The sequence below is a fragment of the Ursus arctos genome, unplaced genomic scaffold (genome assembly GCF_023065955.2).
Source record: "Ursus arctos isolate Adak ecotype North America unplaced genomic scaffold, UrsArc2.0 scaffold_20, whole genome shotgun sequence".
NCBI classification, from domain to species: Eukaryota; Metazoa; Chordata; class Mammalia; order Carnivora; family Ursidae; genus Ursus; species Ursus arctos.
In genome coordinates, this window is record NW_026622875.1 from 50689024 (window position 1) to 50710157 (window position 21134).

Sequence of the window (21134 nt, forward strand, 5' to 3'; positions counted from 1 at the left end):
CCCGTCCGGTGCATTCAGTCCACAGACACGGCACCCTGCTCTGTGCCCAGCACCCGCCTGCCCTCTGGAGCTGAGAACCTCAAGGGGAGACTACAAGCAAACCGCCATTTACCCCCTGGCATGACCAAGGCTGTGGGTGTGGGATGAAGAGTGGGGAGACATGGAGACTGAGGAGGTCAACAACGGTGTGGGGGCTACTGGTTGGAGAGGGGCCAGGGAGGAGGATGCCAGGGCTCTGCTTAGGCACAGGGTTGGGGGCAGTGGTATTTGCTCACATCAAACACTCCCACCAAGAGTGGAGGCACAGGCGTGGGCAGGACTGGGTGAGGAGGACAATGGAGAACTGAATTGGGGCTAGAATTCTGGTCAGGATCTGATGCCTGGGTTCCGTAAGCACACAGAGGGTGAGAGGTAGTACTGTTATGAAATATCCTCTCTCTGAGAGCCCTGGGGCTCCCTGGGGCATTTTAAAGGGACCTTTACTTGGTGACAGCCTGTGGTTTCATGGCGCCCTGGTAGAACAGGCCCTCTGGCTGTGCTTCGGGGCTGCCCCTCAGTTTACCTCTGAAGAAGGGAGCCAAGGCTAAGTGAACCGAGGGTGCCCGTCCTTCTTTCTTTTGTAGATGTTTCCCCTCCAGGCTGAGGTCCTGGGGGAGTCTGTCGCTGAGCACAGCATCTGGCTCATGGCAGGCACTCGGTTATGCCTATACCGAAGTGCAGTTGGGAGGAGCACATGTGCCCGCGCCCTGACACTCTGGAAGCGGATGCCATGAGAGTGTGCAGTGTCCGGACACAAATGTGCACAAGCGCGTGACGGTGGTGGGCACACGCCTGTCCACATGTGTGCATGTGTGTGCGAGGAAGGTGAACTCGGGCCCAGGTGACTGCCTGCAGAGCCCCCACTGACCAGCATGTTCTCCCGAGGGTGGAGCACCAGCTGCTTGCCCGCCCTGGCCTGCTCTTCCTCACAGCCCTGTTCCCTGCCAGGAGCTCGGCGTCGGCTGGCCCCTTCTTGAGAAACAGAGAAGGGCCTGGAGACCAGGAGCCGGAAGTACTGTGGGATCTCGGTGGTGTTGCTCAGCTTCAGATGGTGGGTGGTCACCCGCTCACTCAGCACCTGGGTGGCCGCAGAGGTGGGGGAGGCCGGGGATGCAGCTCTCCCCTCCTGGAGCCCGTGTCCCCGGGGTGGAGGCACTTCTGGGGGAGGAGGCTCCGGGCTGTAGGAGGGCTCACAGGGTGATCTGAGGTCCAGGTAGACTGGCAGGGCTGGGGGGGGGGGAGCGGGCGGGGGCAGCACACTCACCCCAGTACAGGGCTGCTCCGGGATGAGGTCACTGGCCTGGTGCCGGAACTCCACGCCACCGCCGTAGTCCAGCTCCACGCTTAGCCTGCCAGCAAGGACCACGGCTGGGCCCTGGGGGCCTCCCGGCTGTCCCCCTCTGCTCCTCTGGCCCTAGCCAGCCTTTGCGGGGGCTCACCTGCTGGCTTCTGCCTCCCATTCCCACCCTCTTGCTCCCAGAGAGAAGGTGCTCTCCACAGGGGGTAACGGGAGGCCCAGCCAACTCACTGTGCAGGCCTCACGGAGCTACACAGGTCTAGCCTCAGGGGTCCCGCGGCAAAGTCCTGCAGGCGACGCCTCCTCCCTGGAAGCTCTCTTTCCACCTGCAGAGCCCAAGCCCCATTACTGGCGGTCCCTGAGCTGAGGAGGCAGCAGGCCACCCGGGAGAGGCGGTGGCCGCGGCCCCACCCGAGCTAGGAGGGCTCACCTCATCGTCCAAGCTCATGAAGCCCAGGGCGTAGCCAACACACTCCACCTTGTGCAGGGTATCAGGGCCAAGGACCATAGGTGTGAAGGAGATGGAGATGGTGCTGCTGCCCCCTGCAGGGATCACCTGGCACAGACAGCAGCCTCAGTACTGTCCCCTGGCCACCTGCCCCCCAGTGCAGGCTCTGCATGCAGCTCCCAGCCCCGCCCCCACTCACCACCTGCTTGGGGCTGATGCAGTACAGGTGGTCAGCGGGCACCCCGTCATGCTCCCGCAGAACGACTGAGATGATCTTCTGCGAGGCCCTGTCGCTGACACCAGAGTTGTCCTCGGCCTGTCATCAGGGAGTTGCTGGGGCTCACACAGGCTCAAGGCTCACGGGCCCCAACTCAGCAGCCAACCTGCCCTGCCCCTCCTCCCCTGCTCACAGACTGGGCAGCTTTGTGGCTGGAGTCCGACTCGTTGGAGGGGCTTGGGGACCAGAAGGAGCTGCTGCTCTCAGGAGTCTCCGGGCACAAGAGGTCATTCCCATCTTGGTCCCGCAGCGGGAAAGGTGGCCCATAAAACACCAGCAGCTCCACCAGCCGGTCCTCCCTGTCTTCTGGAGTGTAGGTCTCCCAGTCCAGGCGGATGTCTGGGGAGGGGGGGTGAGGGCTGAGGAAGGGGCAGACGAATCTTCCCTGGACCCCCTCCCCGCAACCCCCACTGCTGCCTATTCTCCCATACTCAGGGCGGGGGGGGAAGTGGGGGACCTCGCCTTCTCCCTGATGCTGCTTCCAGGCAATTCTTGTCCTGAGAACAGTCTACAGGCTATGGCAGCTGCTCTATCAGCTCTACCCGCCCTACCCTATGGATTCGCATCCAAATGCACCACTCCAGGTACCTGGGGCTCCCCCACAGCTTCCCCAAGCCTTCCAGCCCCTCTCCCTGCCTTCTCCCCTCCATCAGCTCTCACTGCACTCACTTCCTTCCCCAGCTGAGCTAGTCTGGATGCCACCATGTCAACCTCCGTTTTGCCACAATTCTCATCCCCCTTTCTCCCCAATCTTCCACCACCTGACAAAGCCAAACCCTGGAGAACTGAACTGACCCTCGGCCCCGCTGTCATGCCTTCTCTGCTCTCTGATACCTGTGCTGCCTCCTGGGCACCAGGCTGCTGGCCCCAGCTCACCTCCCTGAAGTCCCCACATCAAGATGTCCCTGAAGTCCCATCACAACACCCTCATTTGTCAGCAGGCATCGCCCCTTCCCTCCCGCCTCAGTCCGTTTCCACCTCCTCTCAGGGGCCAGCCATGCCCAGTCTCCCCACCTTGAACAGTTTCCCTCTGCCAGACTACCTTTCCAAACTACCTTTTCTCCCTCCATAGCACGCTTGTAGGACCCTGTCCACCATCGCCTCCCCCACTCTGCTCTCAGCCACTCCCCAGCGAACATCTGACTCATGGCTAGCCCTGTGGGAGACCTGGTGAACAGGTCCACACTCCTGAGCTTGTATTTCCTCAAGTCATTACCTTGGTACCTGCCTCTTACATCCACCAAATCCACCAAATCCCCCTCACTAAGGCCACCAGTGACCTCCACCCCCGGAAGTTCAGTAAAGACAGAAGTATGCATGTGATGATGAGCCCTGAGGACAGGAAGGGAACCACCAAAACAAAAGAAGGTAGAAGAGAAGATGGCACAAAGTCACAAAAAGCAAAAGAAAGTAGAAGTAAAATAAAGTAAAATCATAAAATAAGGAAAAAGTATATAGACCGACTTTTCCTATTAAAAGATAATGTCAGGTTGGGCTTTTCAAAAGCTCAGCGCTCTGTTGTTTACAAAGAAACATGTCAAAGTGATAAAGGGTAAAAACAGGGAAGGGCAAAGATGAGATTTTGTTCTCAAATGCATCTAATACTGCAGCAGCTACGAAGTAAAACTGTTGGGGACACCAGATTTTTCTTCTTATGCTTTTAAGTTATCTCTACACCCAATGTGGGGCTTGAACTTACAACCCCAAGATCAAGAGGTGCGTGCTCTACCAGCTGAGCCAGCCGGGTGCCCCTGGAAATGCCAGGAGCTCTTGATAAAGTCGATTAGAGCAGTGAATTCCGTGTCCCTTTCCTCACTGGCCAGAGCCCCAGGGACAGACGGAACAGGGTCCTGGAGCGCTGGCACTCGCCTGCTGCACATTCCTTACAGGCAAGGAGCTTAAAGTCGGAGCTGCCCAGGCCCTGCCCCCAAAGACTGGCTCAGCCCCTCGTGGCTCAGCCTCGAGTTGCCGAGTTGCCGGAAACCCTGGTCCGCCTCCAGACCGCCGAAGTCCTTCCTGTGGCCCAGATACTCTCCATCCCCATACGCCTCCCCAGGCCCAGCTGGTTCAGCCTCCCTCCTGAACGCCCCACCCCATGCGACCCTCCAGCCATCCCCCTTAATGCACTCAACCTGCTGGCTGCAGCCCCATCTGCACAGAGCCTCTCAGGACAGACTCTGCTGTCCTGTTCCCTCTGGATCCCCAGCAGCTTGTACAGCACCTGGCTATCGCTCAGGTAGTGCTGGCTGAAGGGATGAGAAGAGGTGTCCCCCGCCAGTGTCTGTCCTTATGCAAAGTGAACCTGCTGAGAGCAGGGCATCTGCGGCCCCACAGACCCTGGGGGGGGAGGACGGGGGGGACAAGGGCACATCCTGTCCTCACGCATGGAAGCGGCTATCTCTGCCAACCCCGACCAGTGGGTCGCTCCCCACCTTGGCCCTCAGGGGCCCCCCTCGGTAACCACAGGCCACCTGGACTCCTGGGTCCCAGTCACAGGCCATCAGCTTCCCCCAGCCCCACCGTCCCTCCCAGCCTGGCCCGCCATGTGGCACAACGTGTCATGAGAGCCCCGGTTTCCCTCACAAGCCTCTCACCACAGGGGCTGGAGTTATTCAAGCGAAGGACCCGGGTGACTGTGTCTCCTCCAGAGACCTGGGTGCCAAACCTGGAGGCAGGAGACCGGGTTCAGTGCAGCCACAGCACACCGCGCAGGCAGGGCTGCTTCCCAGAGGGTGCTGGAACAGGAGCTCCCGCAGGGAAGAGGGCCGCAGTGGTCTCTCCTGGAGTCACGAGGACCTAGGCTGGAGGCCTTCCCCGCGCAGTGCCCGGTGTGCAATGACCCAGGGCTGCTTGGTGCCCTGGTAGCACCCGCTCTGTGCCCCCGCTCTACACCAGCACCTACTGACAGATCCCAACTGGTGGCGTGCGGGGCCCCAGGTCTGGCCCAGACCTCAGGCCACCCTGACCACTTGCTACTGCTCTCCCCACCCCAAGCCCTCTGACATGTGCAGACAGCAGCCGCGACCTCGGAGGCCCCTCTCTTCCAGGGCAGCCCTGTCCTGGGGCTTTCTTGCTGGGTGGCACCCAGTAGCCTTTGGGCCCACTGGAGGGCAACATGGTCAGCACGGGCAGCCAGGGTAGAGGCCAGAGGGTTTCAACGGTTAGAGGATGAGGCTGGTGGGGTCACCTGATGACAGGTTCCTTCTGCAACTGGTCAGTGGTATAACAGGTGGTCCTCCGGGAGCTGATGGGGCAACCTACCACTGCCATATGCACCGGGATGACTCCTGGTGGCAGGTCTCCCACCTGTAAACACACACCAATCCTGTGTCACTCTCGTCCCCTGCTGCCATGGCATTCCCTGGCTCCCCATTCAGACCGTTTAAGGTCTTCCCTCCTCCAACAGAACAATGGACATAGTTCACCCCTCCATACGGAACTAGGAACTCCTTGTGGGATCATCTGTTCCTATTTGTCCCTGTATCCTCCACAGTCCAGAGGACTCCACAGGAACCCCATGCACAGCGGGTGCCCCCTTCAGACTGAATGAGTGAATGAAGGACCAAGGGGAGAGTGAATGAATGCACCACGGGCGAGGTGACAGTATGGCTCTGGGAGGCTGTTACTGCTTCTCCACACCTACAGCCCCCCCCCCAGGTCTCAAGTCCTGGCCCAAGTAGGTAGCCTATCAGATTCCTCTGCCCCCCTCAGTGTGCCCAGCCTCATAGGACCCCATGGAAAAGGTATGAAAGGTCATGCTCACGAGAATCCCTCCTGCCTGAATCCCTGTGGTTGCTGTGGACGCGAATGACTATCCCAAGCTCACTGGGCACTGTCTTCCAACTTGGAGAATCTGAGAGGCTGAGGCCCAGGAGTTGGAGGAGGGAAAGCCTAAAGGTGAGGCCGGGCTCAGGCCATCTATCCTTACCGTGCAGATGAGGTTGTCCCAGTACTCGCCCCACATGTTAGCGTAGCCTGTGATGTCGATGCTTAACTGCTGGTGGGCCCCCAGCATGCCCTGGGAAATGTGGGGAAAGAAGGCAGCTCCTTTTCCATGAGACAACATGCTTTCCATGAAATCTGGGTGATAACCAGGAATGCAGATTCAGGACTCCAGGGCAGGAAGGAGGTCCAAACCCTCAGGAGTTGGCAAAGCACTATACCAGACAAGCCACTCCACAGCCTCTCCTTGGTCTGGACCTTCCTCCTGGGAGTCCAGAATCCAGCAGGCAGCCTCCCTCACCTCTCCAGGGCCAGGCCCCAGTAGGAGCCCTCCCTTCTGAGCCGTCACCCATCCCAAATCAAAACCAGGTCCTGTCCATGGGCTGTATGCCCATTCAAAAAGGGGAAGTGTCAGGCGGAGGGCCATTGCCATCTGAGGCCTTGCTAGAAAAGATGCTGAAGTGGGGTCTGTGGCCAGGGTCCCTTCCCTGCAGCAGGCGACCCACCCCCCGAGAAGGCCCCAGGAACCCCTGCCCTGGCCCGCCCTGGGGCTCTTACTCAGCTGCTCTCGCTTGGCCAAGCGCTCTCGAATCCGAGATGTCTTCAGCAGGGCAGGGGGCATGTCGGGGCTTCACCAGACAGGACACAGAAACAGCATCAAGCCATCAGGGCTGTTCCCCAGAGCTGAGCCATGTCTCCTGGCAACTAGCATTCTACCAGGTTCCCAGTGGAGGAAGGCGGCTCTGCCTGCTCCTCCCAGGAGAGAGTCTGTTCACCTCCCTCTCTGGTCTTGGCACCTGCTACACCTCCATCACCCAAAGCACCCCGGCTACAGGCCACCCGCCGCCCAGGGACTGCCTTCCAAGAAATGCAGAAGGGCGCTCGGGTAGGGACCTCTCATCCCCAGGCTCTGCCCTGCTGACCCTGGATACAAACCCAGCCCAGACTCCTCATCTCTTGCCCAGCCTTCTACAAAAGGCCCTGTTTCCGTCTTTCCTGCTGACATCTGTCCAGCATCGAGTACCCACTAACTTTCCTGGAGTGGGAAAGTTAATGGCTTACACACCACGAGTGGCTCCCCACCACCCATGGCAGCGGTTTTTAAGTTGGGCTCCCCTGCCTTAGGAGATGAAGCGGTGGGGTGTTTGCTCTGGTGTTCTGGTAAACTGCCAATTTCTGGGGTGTAAATACTTTCCCCATGGCTGACGTCCAGTTACAGCTTTGCAGAATGCCTCACTGCGACGTCTCTGCCTACACGGCTCCCTCCACTGCCAGGAGCTTCTCCCTCACCCACCGGCCTGACTACAGCCTCATCCACCAGGAGCACCGCCCCTCGTCACAACCCCAGCCTCGCCCGAAGGCCCCCTCGGAGTCTGGGAGATGGGCGGTGGGAGCCGTTTCTCAACAGTTCTCCACGTATCCTTGTGGCGCAGCTCCTCACGGCTCGCACCAAACAGCGTCTGGCCACCCGAGCCACCCGGAAGCTTGCCAGGGCAACCCCACCGGGCCCCATCCTCCCTGGGAACTGCCCCTGAAAGAAACGAGACTCACAGGCTGGGCTTCTGGTTCCGGCTGCTCTGGGGACTCCCGAAGTACTCAAACTGGAGGGTGAAAGGCGTCTGTATGGGCGAGTGGTTGGTCAGGGTGAGCCGGCGGCTCTCACGGCTCCTCAGAGGCACCGTGCCGAAGTCAAGGCGGAGCTCCTCCAGGCGGGCGGGCCACAGCTCCGTGCTAGGAACACTGCCCCGGGCCCAGGGCACTAAGTTACGCCACCCTCGGCCCTGCCCAGAGAGCCCAATGGGGAGAGCGTGAGAGCTGCAGACACACTGGGCTTCGTCCCTGGAATGCCTCCGTGAAGCTGCCACCCCCCACAGACACATCCTTCTTCTCAGCTCATGACGCCAAAAAGGGCCTCAGCCATAAACCCTCCCTGACCAGGGGTGACCGACTCGTCTCCCAGGTGCTGGGCCTTGTGTGGGAAAGCCCAAGCTGCCTGCAGCCCTGTCCCCTGCATCTCCTACCTGCCCGGATGCCATGCCTCCAAGTGCGTGGGGAAAAGCCACAGAGTGCAGGGTTTGGGTAGGGAGACCTGCTCCCAGAGAGGTGGTGGGGGCACAATAACACCGTGGCCCTTTCCTGGCTGCAGGGATCAGCTGGGAGTAGGCTGATACCATGGTGCAGTGCTAGTCCTCTGTATGGTCGCCTCGGCCTTCAGGCCCTGGCCCCAGCCTGGGGCTCACCTGCTGTCAGAGCCCTCCATAGAGATGGCAATAGTCACTTGCAGTCCCTGGGATTTCCCAGAAATGCCCAGAACCAGTGGCTCCTTCATTCCTGACACGGTACAAGGGAGGGCCAGATCGCTCAGCTCTTCCTAGAAGAAAGCCCCCCAAGGGCACATCACTACACGTCAGTCCCACGACTGGGCCTCAGAGGGTCTTCCCTGGCAGAGGTGGTTGCTGAGGGGCACTCAGCACAAAGGCCTTGACCTGTGTCTAGCCAATCTCATCTCTGTGGAAGGGCTCCCCAGTCCCTCCAGTGAGCCAACATCCACAGGCCCAGCCTGACATCCCACACCCTGGTCGCTTCCTCAGGGCTCCTGGTTGAGTCTGCTCCAAGTATCTGTGCAAACCCACATGAAGGGAGACCGTCAAGGTGGGCCTCTGGAGAAGTTACACATTTATTCTGATGAAGTTGTTACCACAGAAATCAAGCCCTTCCTGAGTGACATCTGCTCTGCGCCTGGGTCCAACTGCCTATTACCCTAGAGCTCCACAAGGAAGAAGTCTCTTTTCCCACAATAACCACAAACGGATAGCCAGCAACGCCCAACCGAGCACTGAGCATGTTGCTCCCAGATGGACTTCCTGTGGGCCGTGTCAGGGAGCAGCTGTCCCCTTCTTCCGGGAAGGTGGCCACCAGCTAGCCTCTGCCAGTAGCACCCAGCACAGAGCCTGCCATGAGCAACAGCTCTGCTCCGCATCTCTGGGCAAACTGGAAAGCTGGGCCCACCTGTGGCTGCAGAAGGGGGGAGGGGTAAAGCTGGTGCCAAAGGCTGGACATGGCCAGTGGGTTTGAGGGCACATTCAGGCCTGCTCCAGGCTTCCTGAGCTTGTATCCCTAGAGAGCAGGCCTAACAGGAATGGGTACCCCAAACCCAAATGCAAGAAATCTCTTGCCCTCTGACAGGAGCGGGGTTTGAGGTGGATCTCCCTGCCAGCAGAGAGAGAGTTGCAGGGTACCTTCCTAGTCCCTCAGGCCTCCTCACCACCTTACTCACCTGGGTATGAGCGGTCAATTCCAGGCTGAGCTGGCGCTCCTCGCTGGGACCCAGCGTGCCGCGTCTAGGGGAGACCTTTACTGTGCAGATGTTTGCTTGGTGCCCTAGCAGCTGGCAGACATATGGGTATGTCGACCCTCTTGTCACATGCTGGATTCCCAGCATGGACCCAGGGTCCAGACAGTGCTTAGCACTGGGGCATGCTCTGCTGGGGGCTGGCAGTCTGGGGGCCCACAGCAGGACCAGAAAGGGCTGGGTGCTCACTGGTGGGGATAATCCACTGGTTCCTTCTCCTCCCCTCCCCAACCCTGGGTGGACCTCACACCTGTCAGGAGTTGCCTGGACTAAACAAACTGCCCTGGGAGGCCTAGGGTGATGGTGAGCAGAGGGCAGCTGCCTCTGATGCACAGGTCATGGCCCCACCTCCCACAGCACGCAAAGCAAGCTCCACAGTCAGCCCCGTGGGTGGTGCCTAGTGGGACTCACAACAGCCATGTGGACCAGTCATGGGCTACACCCACTGGGAGCCCTAGCTGTGTGCTCCAGTGACTCCTTCTCAGGTAGGGAACTAGAATTCCCTGGAGGCAGAGCAAGGAAAAGCAGACCAGATGTGCTGCTCCTTCAAGGAGCCCAGCATTTCTGAGCACTGTGGGGCAAGGGGCAGGCTGTGGGAGAGAGGAGAGCCTCTGTTCTGGGGAGCACCTGGGGGGCAACATCCCTCTCTACATAGGCCTCTGGTGCTGAGGGCTGCAGACCCAGTGCCTGACATTGCAAGCTCACTCACCTTGCCCCAGTGGAACCGGGTAGGCAGGAGTGTGCCATTGATGAGTGTAACGGTTGCCTTGGTGGGCACGCCCAGGTAGAGGTTCGTGACTTCCACGTGGCTACTTCGCAGGTACACATGGGGCTCCTGTACCTCAGCATACACAGGAAGGTAGCTGGAACACAAGGAAATAACAGGTATACTGATTAAAGAAACAAAACCATCCCTGTTTGCAGATGACATGATGCTCTATGTGGAAAATCCCAAGGAGTCTATATTTTAAAAACTTCTTAAAAAATAATAACAACAACAAATACAACAACCTCCCACAACTAATGAGTCAGCAAAATTATGGGGTACAAAAACACATTTTTGATATGCTAACAATGAACATGTGGACATATAAATTAAAAATACAAAACACAGATGAAAGAAATCAAAGATTTAATAAAAGGAGAGACATACTATGTTCATGGATTAGAAGACTCAACATAGTAGAGATGTCAATTCTCCACAAATTGACCTATAGGTTTAATATAACTCTTAGGAAACTCCCAGAAAGGATTTTTGTAAATACAGACAAGCTCATTATAACATTTACATGGAAAGACCAAGGACACAGAATAACTAAAACAATTTTTAAAAAGAAGAATAAAATAAGAAATCACTGTACTGGATGTTAAGACTTATTCTGTGGCTACAGTAATCAAGATAGTGAACCATTCATGGAGAGATATACACACAGACCAACGGAACAATATAGAAAATCTAGACATACATCCACACGAATACTTCACAAACTCTTAAATGACAGAGAAGGGAGTGAACACTTCCAAACTCATTTTTTTAAGATTTTATTTATTAATTTGACAGAGAGAGACAGCCAGCGAGAGAGCGAACACAAGCAGGGGGAGTGGGAGAGGAAGAAGCAGGCTCCCAGCGGAGGAGCCTGATGTGGGGCTCAATCCCAGAACGCTGGGATCACGCCCTGAGCCAAAGGCAGACGCCCAACGACTGAGCCACCCAGGCGCCCCTTCCAAACTCATTCTAAGATGTATTACACTAGTAACAAAACCAAAGACACTACAGAAAAACCACATATCAATATCCCATACGACTACAGTTACAAAAATCCTCATCAAAATACCAGCAACCCAAATCCAGCAGTGTATAAAAAGGATCATACACTGAGTAAATGGGATTTTTTTTTTTTAAGAGTGCAAGGTTGGTTTTAACATCCAAAAGTCAATGTAAAACATCATGGTGACACACACAAAGGACAAAAAGAACACGATCATTTCAATAGATGCAGAAAAAAACATTTGAGGAAATCTAACATTCTTTCAATAGAAAAACAAACTAGGAATAGGAGGGAACTTCCTCAACCTGAAAAAGGACATCTACAAAATGCCAAGAGCTAACATCATACACAACAGTGAAAGACTGAAAGCTTTCTTTTTTTTTTTTTTAAAGATTTATTTATTTGACAGAGAAAGACAGCCAGCAAGAGAGGGAACACAAGCAGGGGGAGTGGGAGAGGAAGAAGCAGGCTCCCAGCAGAGGAGCCTGATGTGGGACTCGATCCCAGAACGCCGGGATCACGCCCTGAGCTGAAGGCAGACGCTCAACTGCTGTGCCACCCAGGCGCCCCTGAAAGCTTTCTTTTTAAGATAGGGAACAAGACAAGGATGTCTACTTTTGCCACTTTTATTCAATACTGGACTGGAGTATTAGGTCCATTAGGCAGGAAAAATAAATAAAAAGCATCCGGATCTGACAAGAAGAAGTTAAATTATCTCTGCATATGACAACACAAACTTGTATTTAGAGAACTATTAGAAGTAATAATGAATTCAGCAAGGTTGTGTGATACAAGATCAATGAACAAAAATATCTGTAGGTCTATAAACTAGCAATGAATATTCATAAAATGAAATTAAGAAAACCAGTCCATTTCCAAAAGCATCAAAAAAGATAGGTAGGAATAACTTTAACAAAAGAAGTACAAGATTTATACTCTGAAAATGACAAAACATCACCAAAAGAAATGAAAAAAGACCTAAATAAATGGAAAGACATTTCATGTTCACAGATAAGAAGACTTAATATGGTTAAGGTGAATATACTCCCCAAATTGACCAACAGATCCAATACACTCCCTATTAAAATCACAGCTGGCTATTTGCCATAATTGATAAACGGATCTTAGAACTCATAGGGAAATTCTAAGGACCTAGAATAAGCCAAAACAATCTTGAAAAAGAAAAACAAAGTTGGAGAATTCATACTTCCTGATTCCAAAGCTTACCACAAAGCCACAGTAATCATGAAAATGTGGTACTAGCATAAGAATAATTATATAGATCAATGGAACAGAATTGAAAGCCCATAAATAAACCTTCACGTGTAGAGTCAATTGATTTTTTTTTTAAGATTTTATTTTTTTTAAGTAACCTCTACACCCAGTGTGGAGCTCAAACTTACAACCCTGAGATCAAGAGTCACATGCTCTACCGAATGAGCCAGACAGGTGCCCCTAGTCAACTGATTTTGACAAGGGTGTCAAGACAAATCAGTGGGTAAAGAACAGTGTTCTTAAAAAATGGTGCTGAGGGGCACCTGGGTGGCTCAGTCGGTTGAGTGTCTGACTCGTGATTTCAGGTCAGGTCGTGATCTCAGGGTCCTGGGATTGAGCACAGCATCTTGGGCTCCCTGCTCAGTGGAGAGTCTGCTTGTCTCCCTCTGTTTGCTGGCCCTCCCCCTGCTTGCATGCTCATTCTCTCTCTCAAATAAACAAATCTTTTTTTTTTTTAATGGTGCTGGAACAACTGGTTATCTGCATAGAAAAGAATGAAGCTGGATCCTTCCTCATACCATACACAAAAATTAACTCAAAACAGATCAGAGACCTAAATGTATGAGCCCAGACTACAAAACTCTTAGAAGAAAATCTTTGTGACGTGAGATTAGGCAATGGTTTTTTAGATATAACCTCAAAAGCACAAGCTACAAAAGAGAAAAATAAAGTAGATTTCATGGAAATTAAGAATGTTTATGCTTTGCAGTATCAAGAAAGTGAAAGGACAATCCTCAGAATGGGAGAAAATATTTGAAAATCATATACCTAGTAAGAGATTTATATCTGGAATATATAAAGAACACTTACAACTCCATAATAAACACAACCCTATTTTTAAAAAGTGGGCAAAGATCTCAATAGACAGTTCTCCAAAGAAGACACAGAAATGGCCAATAAGCACATGGAAGATGCAAAACATCATTTGCCATCAGGAAAAAATACAGCAAATCCTCAATGCAATATCCCATCTGCACACTGGGATGACTACCATTAACAGATCCTGAGGGTGCGGAAACGTAGCCCAGCAGGGTGGAGAAGGCTGGAGACTGGGTCAGGATTGGCCGCTGTTACACCTGTGCCATTGGAGTGGCTCACAGACCATTTGTGGGAAACTGTAAATAAATAAAGAAGTAAATGTAATGCTGTTCTAATGAGAAAAGAAGAAAGGACGTGATCAGATGAGCTAATCACACAGAGAATGGACAACTGAAAATCCCTGCAGGAGAAGGCCCTGCAGAGCTCCCCTAGCAACAGAACGAGACGCTTCGTGGGCAGGAGTGGGCCATGGGGAAAGGGCCCAGGAGTTAACTAAAGGCTGCCCCGAGGTTAGCGTGGCCAGTTCAGGGCCCCAGCGCCTGAGCTCATGCACACCACAAGGCCACACAGCAACACAGCGGAAGGGGTGTGGGGCTGACGAGAGGTCAGGGCCGAGCCTGCAGTAACACGGGGCCTCTCAACTGTCACGAGGGAAACCAATCATAGAGATCCACTTCATTCCTATTTACAGATGAAGGAATGCGAAGATTTGAGTAGCTGGCCAGGGTGGGTTGCCTCTACTGTTTGTCTTGGCCGCCAGCCCAAAGGTGCCTTCCTCCTCCTGGATGCCGGTCCCCGGGTACTGATGGCACTCACGTCCACTTCGCTCCCTGGAAGAGGAGTGCTCTGCATGCCTACACCCACTTCCTCAGAAACCCAGACCACCGGCTCCTCGGCTCCTTGTGTAAATCTCCCTCCTCTCCCACTGCACATCCGGAGTGGGCAGCCGAGGATTACGTACTGTAGAACAAAACCCAAGAAGTGAAGGAGAAGGATCCCAACCAAAACGTGAGGAAACAAGGATGAGTTTCCTTGGGGGAATGTGAGACGCTGCTGCACCCATAATAACAGATGACGACAGTAAAGGACGGTCCGAGAACAAGTAAGCTTGAAACTTACAACCGTGATGGCCAAAAGAAGGGCATCCACCAAAGACCGAATTAGTGCCCGCTGAGAGATGGACAATATGAGGAACATGTTAAATTCCTGCAGGACCCACCCAGCAGGCCTGTGGTGGGCTGCGGGGGCTACTGTCTTTATTGCCTGGCCAGCTTTCCCACCAGCTTCTTCTGCAGGCAGACCCTCCCCCTCTGGCACAGGCAACAGGGGAGGGGAAGCACGTGACCCAAAGAGGCGCAATCAGAGTCCACCTCCGGAGAAAGCGTCATTTTTCTCCAAGTTCTTTAAGCTGGGAGTGTGAGAGCCGGGAGCCCTAAGCGGCGCCCCTTCCCGGTGGCAGAGTGGCCAATGCTCTTGCCACCAGGGGAGAACAAGGCAAACAGAGAAGCAGAGTTGGAGGCGAGGGTGGGGGTGAGGGAAGGAGATAAGAGAATGAGCGAGAAGCAGAAGAGCAGACCCCGGAAGAGGTTGGAGCCCATGGATTCAGCAGGGCAGGAAGGCCCAGTTATTGGAGCCAACAGCTACGTTGGTTACATCTGTGTTTCCATCACCTACAACTGGAAACCTTCTGATTCACTCTCGGTCCTTAAGAACAGAGCTAGGAAGGGAGATAGGCAGACTTAATAAAAGGCATTCTCCCAGAGGAGAAAGACTTAACCTTGGTTTTAAGGCCCACACGATGCCACGTGGGAGCAGTGAGGAAGAGTCACACTGAAACCTGCACAGAAATACATTCAAACCAAATGGACACAGGTGGTACTCCCTCACCCCAAACATCAGGTGGTCACATTTAGAAGTCGGATTCTTTTTTTTTTTTTTTTAAGATTTTATTTACTTATGTGACAGAGAGACAGCCAGCGAGAGAGGGAACACAGCAGGGGAGTGAGAGAGGAAGAAGCAGGCTCCCAGCGGAGGAGCCCGATGTGGGACTCGATCCCAGAACGCTGGGATCATGCCCTGAGCCGAAGGCAAACGCTTAACGACTGCGCTACCCAGGCGCCCCTAGAAGTCGGATTCTGTCACTGGGAGAGTGTAGGGTAATGAGCAGTCTCAGACACTGGAGGTGGAAGTATCAAACGGCAGTCTTTTCAGAGGATAACTCAAGAGTATCCATGAAGATTTAGAACAAGCACTTAAGTGTTTTTAGAAATGACTATGACACAGCTACAGCATAAATATACATATACAGTTTAAAGAATAATAAAAAGAACCCCTGTGTACCCCTCACCCAGCTGAAGAAAATGAGTGTGATGCTTCAGAATGGTCTGGGGAGGGATGAAGGCTACGAGTGAGACAATGTTTGTAGTGCTGCGATAATTACTGAGGGCAGGTGATAGGTACGTGCGGGCTCGTTATACTGCTCTATTTTTATATATGTAAGAAATTGTCCACAAGAAAGAAAAAAGAAGGCAGGCAGACAGGAACAGAGGGAGGGAGGAAGGAAAGGGAGTAGCACCAAAACCCTTGAAACCTCCAGCGTGGGCCTCCCAGAAGACAGGGGTATTTGCTCGTTTAAACACGTCACAATTTTTGGTGTCCATTGTCCTGTTGACAAACACTGGTTGTTTCCAGTTTTTCACAGCTATGAACAATGGTGACGAGCATCCCCTGTGAGGGCTCCCATTGCACACGTGTGTGTTTCTCTAGGAGCACCTCCCCGAGGGTTGTTGCTGGGTCACAGGGAATGCACACACTTCACTTTACTGGGTGACACAAAGTGCTGTTGAAAGTTGTACTCATTTCCAATCCTTCGGCACACAGACTAGAAGGATGTACCTATAATATGACCAGTGAATTTTCTCTGGGTCATGGATTTTCTTTTCTGTAATTTCCAAATTTTATAGAATAAACATGTCTCAATACTTTTAAATTCTTCAATGGCTATGAAGGATTCATAGTCATTTGTATGCCAGTCCTTTGTGGCATACAACATCCATATAGTGTGAATAGGCGTGGAGCGGGCTGTCATGGCTGCCCCACTGCCCCCTTACCTCCAGGCCCCGTTTACCACCTCCAGCTCCAGGACGGTCTGCAGCCGCTGACACTGCTTGGCCTCCAACGTGATGTTCACTCTGCACTCCCCCAGAGGGTGAATCTGGCCGCTTGAGGGCTCAATGTTGAAGGGAGACACCTGATATGGAGGTCAATCCAGAAGAATGAGGAGAGAGGACACTTGGAATTGTAGAACTGGTAGTTGGTCGTGCCCAACCAGGGTCACCCCCAAGCTGCCCCAGCTCCTCAAAGAGCTGCTAGGATGCAGGACAAAGCAAGCAGGGAGAGCAGGGCTCTCAGGATTAAGAGAACAAAACCAAGTCTCTAAGTAGAGGAGAGGGTCCTCATGCACTGGCAGATCTGAGAGGTAGAGGGCAGAGGGAGTGCCCCAGGGGGAAGAGGGGAGCCACACTGGGGGCAGGCTCAGTGGCTCTGAGGGATCTGCCCAGCTCCATCGAGCAGGCATGGGTCAGGACCCTGAGGGCTCTAAATAAGGAAAACCACCAAGTCACCAGATTGGGGGAAGGGCGATGCTTCCACGACACCCCCCCCCCTCCGCTGGCCAACCATTGTCCACTGCAGGCTTGAACCCCTTAGCCTCCATACTAGGCACAGGAAGGGAGAGAAGAAGGGCAAAACCTTAGGAAGAAGAATGCATCTGGGAGGGGGGCTCTCTACTCCCCTTTTCCTGTCCCAACTGAGTGGAGGAGCACTGGTCTGACTGAAGGGCCCCATGGTCTCACTGCCTAATGAGGGTGTCACTGAACATGGAAAGGTCACACCCAGGAGGGTTGCTATCCCCTCTTTGGTCTCTTCATTCCAGGAGACTGAGATGGTGAGTGCCAGGCACCTGCCTGGAGGGCAGCCTGCCCACTCCGTGGAGGACTGCCGTCTTCTACGCCCCTTCCTCCCACCCAGGCTGCCATGCTGGCCAGCTCAGGTGCAGAGTGCTTGTCTTGGGCTCCATGCTGTCTTGCTTCTGACGGCTCACCTCCCTGGCACTAGCAGGAAAGGAGGGGCTGGCCTAACTCTCCGCGAGTCCCAAGCTCTGGTAGTAAAGAAGAGCCCCTTTGCTGTCCTTGGTCTTTATTCCTCACATGCATCTCCCTGGGAGTCCTGGGGGGATGCTGTAGGCCAGACTGGGTCTCTGTGCCCCTGACCTGAGCACATCTAACAAACCCCAAATCCCAACATTACTTTTGAGAGCTCAAAAGAACAGAGTACAGAGAACTGTAGAGACAGGATTCATGCCAGCCTCGATTTTATACTATGAAATTGAAAGTTACTTCAATTATACAGTGTTGTCATTCTTCACAGTGGGAGAGAAACCCAGATTGGGAATTAGAGAACCAGGATCTGATGACTCCACCACCCACTAGCTGTGTGACCCTGGGGAAGCCACTCTCCCTCTCTGTCTCTATCCAATAAGGAGAGTGGCGGTGGTCTGTGCTCTGGGAAGCACCACGGTACTTAGGGAAGGGGACTAGGGTGGGAGGAGAGGCAGGACGGGGCCAGGGGCGCCTAACAAGGGCATCTTTGGGTGGCCAGAGCACACTTTATTCTCGATCTTGGGCTTCTGCCTAAGGTTTCATTTGAAGAAAAACTTCCTGCCTAAAGATACTGATACCACCCTGTCCCTGTCCCCATCTTCCATGGTTTCCAAATCCAAGTGGGGAGACCCATGAGCCTGGACGGAAAATGCTAAACCCCAAGCCTGTGTAACAGGACACTTGGCAGTGGCTCTTGGCAATGGCGTTGGTAATTTGATGCAAATGGTCAAAACTGCTAAGTTCCAGAGTGCCTGGCTGGAGAAATGAGGCCGTTGCCTAAAGGACGAGGCCGGTCCAGGGTAAAGGAAAAGTCAGGAGAAAGGGAACGCCCGCTGGCAGATAAGACGGCTATGGCAATGCGGCTGCACCTGTCTGTCCTCGGCTTCTGAATGTGGGAGGAGGGAAGGGCAATGTTCTCCCTCAGATGGTAAGTGGGCAAGCAAAAGCAGTCAGAGGGAGGATGCTTTCACCACGCAGACCTTGTCAGAGCTTCACATGGGCAATAATGACCTAAGGCAGCTCCCAAGAAGCCACAGCTGTGCCGTGTAGGAAGAGTGGGGGCCGCCGGCGGTGACTCCCAGGTAACCGCCGGCAGGAAGGGAGTAACTGACGTTTCGTGCCACTTGTTCTGGTTTTGCTCTGGATCGCACATCGTGTTTAAATGTGATGATGACGATGATGATACTTAATCACTTTTAGTATTTTCCATGTTTATAGTTAAGAGGAAAGAGCTACTTGAGTGGAAATGCATCTTGGATTCCCTTGTTTGGGGCCTCAGGCCCAGGCGCAAGTGCCCCCTGGTGGCAGGTAGTCAAACTGCAAGCACAGTCCCTGGGAGGTTCGGAACCTTTGGGGGGGAGCCCTGAGGGCCTGGCCCTCCCAGGAGGCCTGGGAGCTTCCCGCTCAGCTCAGCTGCCTGTTTTCGTCCTAACTCAGGCTGCTCTGACAGAAGGAGAGACCCATGTCTTATTTCCACATCAGATGGTGGAGAAAGGAACAGGAAAATCCAGTTCAGGTTTAAGTTCTGCTGTAGAGAGGACCCCAACTGCCTGAGATGGGGAGAACCGGGGACACTGCCAGGCAAGAGTGACCAGGCAGGCTCTTCCTCTCCAGCCTCTATGCTCTGAACACGCCAGGACAGGTTTCACCGTTCCTCCACCACCGGTGAGTCCGCTCCCAGGGGGAGGGGTGGCAGCGCTCGAGCCAGACGTGCCCGACTTACGCTCTCATGCCTCTCCTGGAGGCAGACCAGGCTCTCCCTCATGCACCACGTGGCAGGGAGCTGGCTGACATTCTGGATCTGGATGGAGTTGGTGGCTTTCTGCCCCAGGCGCAGCAAACCGAACTGAAGGGCTGAGACGTTGATGACAAGCGCGGGCCCCTGAGACACCCAGAGGGGCCTGTCACTGGGCCGCCTTGGGAGCTGACTCTGCGCCCTACCCCTGCCACCCTTCCGGCCCACCCAGCCGCGCAGCCCCCCAGCAGCACCTTAAAGGCCGCCTCAATGTGTAACACCACCGGCGAGGGTGAGTTCTGGATTTCACACAGCAGGTCCTGGCATGTTGGGCCAGGGACACCCCCGGTGAAGCTCAGCTCAAAATCCTCCACCTCGTTGGGCTCTGGAAGAGAGGGGGAAGCGAGCTGGAGGAAGGGAGGGGGGCAGCCCCCCCCTGCGGCTGGGCCCAGATGTCTGGCCTCCGCTGACTTTTCTCGTCCGCCACACAGGCCAGGCTGCAGCTGGAGCTGCTCCCGGAGCCCTCTGAACCCCTGCACCGGCCCTGTCTTCTTGGATCTCCCCCTCCCGCCAGCCCCTCCCCCACTGTCCCCTCAGTTACCTATGGTCCCTGTGCAGGGCTCCACTTCAATGATGTGGCAGTCACTGCCCTTCCCCCACAGGTATCTGATGGGGGACTTGCTGTTGTTCCACATCTGCAAGACACGCCCCAACCCGGGCTCGCCAGGCGCCGCCCCCGCCCAAATCTGCACCCGCCGAAGGACCGCAGGGCTGTGGGCCCACATGGGTCCTCCTGACACCCTCCCAGCTAATTATTGGCCATCCAACGGCACCGACACCACATGGCAGTTTGTGGGCACCACATCCCACCAGAGGCCCAGGAACGCAGGAACAGTCCCACGGCCCTATTGTTCGGAGGCTGCTGGGGAGCTGGTAAAATGACAGGCCCGGCCCGTCATCTGTGCACACCAAGTCAGGTTCAAGAGCCCTGGGGACAGTCTCATCCTCTATGCAGTGGCTGCCATCCACCCCTCCAGCCACATTCTCCCTATACTCATGCCAAGTCCCGCACACTCATGGCCAGCCTAGGCTGGGGGGAGACCATAGCCTACCTTAAAATTTTTCTTCACATTTATGCCAATGTAGTTCTCCCCAGGGATGATGAGGGCATACGGTTCTAAGAGAACCTGGAAAGGTTCCACTGAGCCTTTCACCTCGATTTCCAGGACAATCACGTCATCCACAGAGTAGGAGGAATCCTTCAGTTTTCCCAGTTCCAAGCTGAACACAAACCCACCGTGAGCTAAGAGCCAACGCAGCCCAGGAGCATGGCCCTGCATGGCCCCCACCTCTGTCCCTTATCTGTGGTCTTGTGAAAAGAAAGCACTCCCCTACCCGCAGCTCCTAAGCACCCTCAAATCAGAGGCATGAGACAACTGAAAAGTGACAGTACTGGGGCAGGGCGCCTTGCCTGTCGCCTCCGAGGACTACACTGTAGTGGCATCCAGCCTGGGGTCTCCACGCGAGGCTGACTGGAGACCCACCCTGACAGTCTGTCCAGGGAAGAGCTGAGGGAGATGCCCCCGATGGGCTACAGCCTCTCCTCCTTAGTTGCCACCACCCAGGACCCAGCAGCCTGGCTGCCCAGTGTTAACAGTGAGTGGAGCCCAGCAAGCAGTTCCTGTGGCTGAGCCCCTCTGGGCCTAGGCGCCAGGGCAAGGCAGAAGCCCCCCCCCACCCCACGTCAAAGCCTGCTGGGGGGCAGGGGGGTCATTCACTCCTTGCCGTTGCCCTCCCCCGTATCCCCAAGGCGAAGGCAGGCCCCGCTGTCCACCCCTCATATAAGGCCCAGTCCCCAAGTCCCCGCTCACTTCATGGGCTCTGGGACTTCCTCTAGCACCATCTGGAGTACACTGTGAAAATCCCTGGGCTGCAAGACAAACACAGCACCCTGAAAACAAACTGCATTCCAATCAGGCTGCCCTGGAGAAGCCAGGAGCCATGGCAGGAATTCCTTCTCC

General features: G+C 54.6%; 1 protein-coding gene across 1 annotated transcript in view; it reads right to left on the reverse strand.

Moving 5' to 3' along the window:
* The window catches only part of DLEC1 (DLEC1 cilia and flagella associated protein), a 73308-nt gene that overhangs the window by 2013 nt on the left and 50161 nt on the right, over window positions 1-21134 (reverse strand). The window contains exons 14-33 of the mRNA XM_057315868.1: window positions 20985-21043; window positions 20226-20394; window positions 19715-19808; window positions 19368-19498; window positions 19102-19260; window positions 16329-16468; window positions 10065-10218; window positions 9281-9391; window positions 8244-8374; window positions 7555-7743; window positions 6562-6632; window positions 5990-6141; window positions 5249-5367; window positions 4656-4726; window positions 2195-2400; window positions 1984-2100; window positions 1767-1892; window positions 1568-1662; window positions 1304-1388; window positions 908-1117 (exon numbers count right to left, since the gene is read on the reverse strand). Coding sequence (XP_057171851.1) covers window positions 908-1117; window positions 1304-1388; window positions 1568-1662; window positions 1767-1892; window positions 1984-2100; window positions 2195-2400; window positions 4656-4726; window positions 5249-5367; window positions 5990-6141; window positions 6562-6632; window positions 7555-7743; window positions 8244-8374; window positions 9281-9391; window positions 10065-10218; window positions 16329-16468; window positions 19102-19260; window positions 19368-19498; window positions 19715-19808; window positions 20226-20394; window positions 20985-21043 — 2589 coding nt within the window. The remainder of the gene's footprint in view (window positions 1-907; window positions 1118-1303; window positions 1389-1567; window positions 1663-1766; window positions 1893-1983; window positions 2101-2194; window positions 2401-4655; window positions 4727-5248; window positions 5368-5989; window positions 6142-6561; window positions 6633-7554; window positions 7744-8243; window positions 8375-9280; window positions 9392-10064; window positions 10219-16328; window positions 16469-19101; window positions 19261-19367; window positions 19499-19714; window positions 19809-20225; window positions 20395-20984; window positions 21044-21134) is intronic.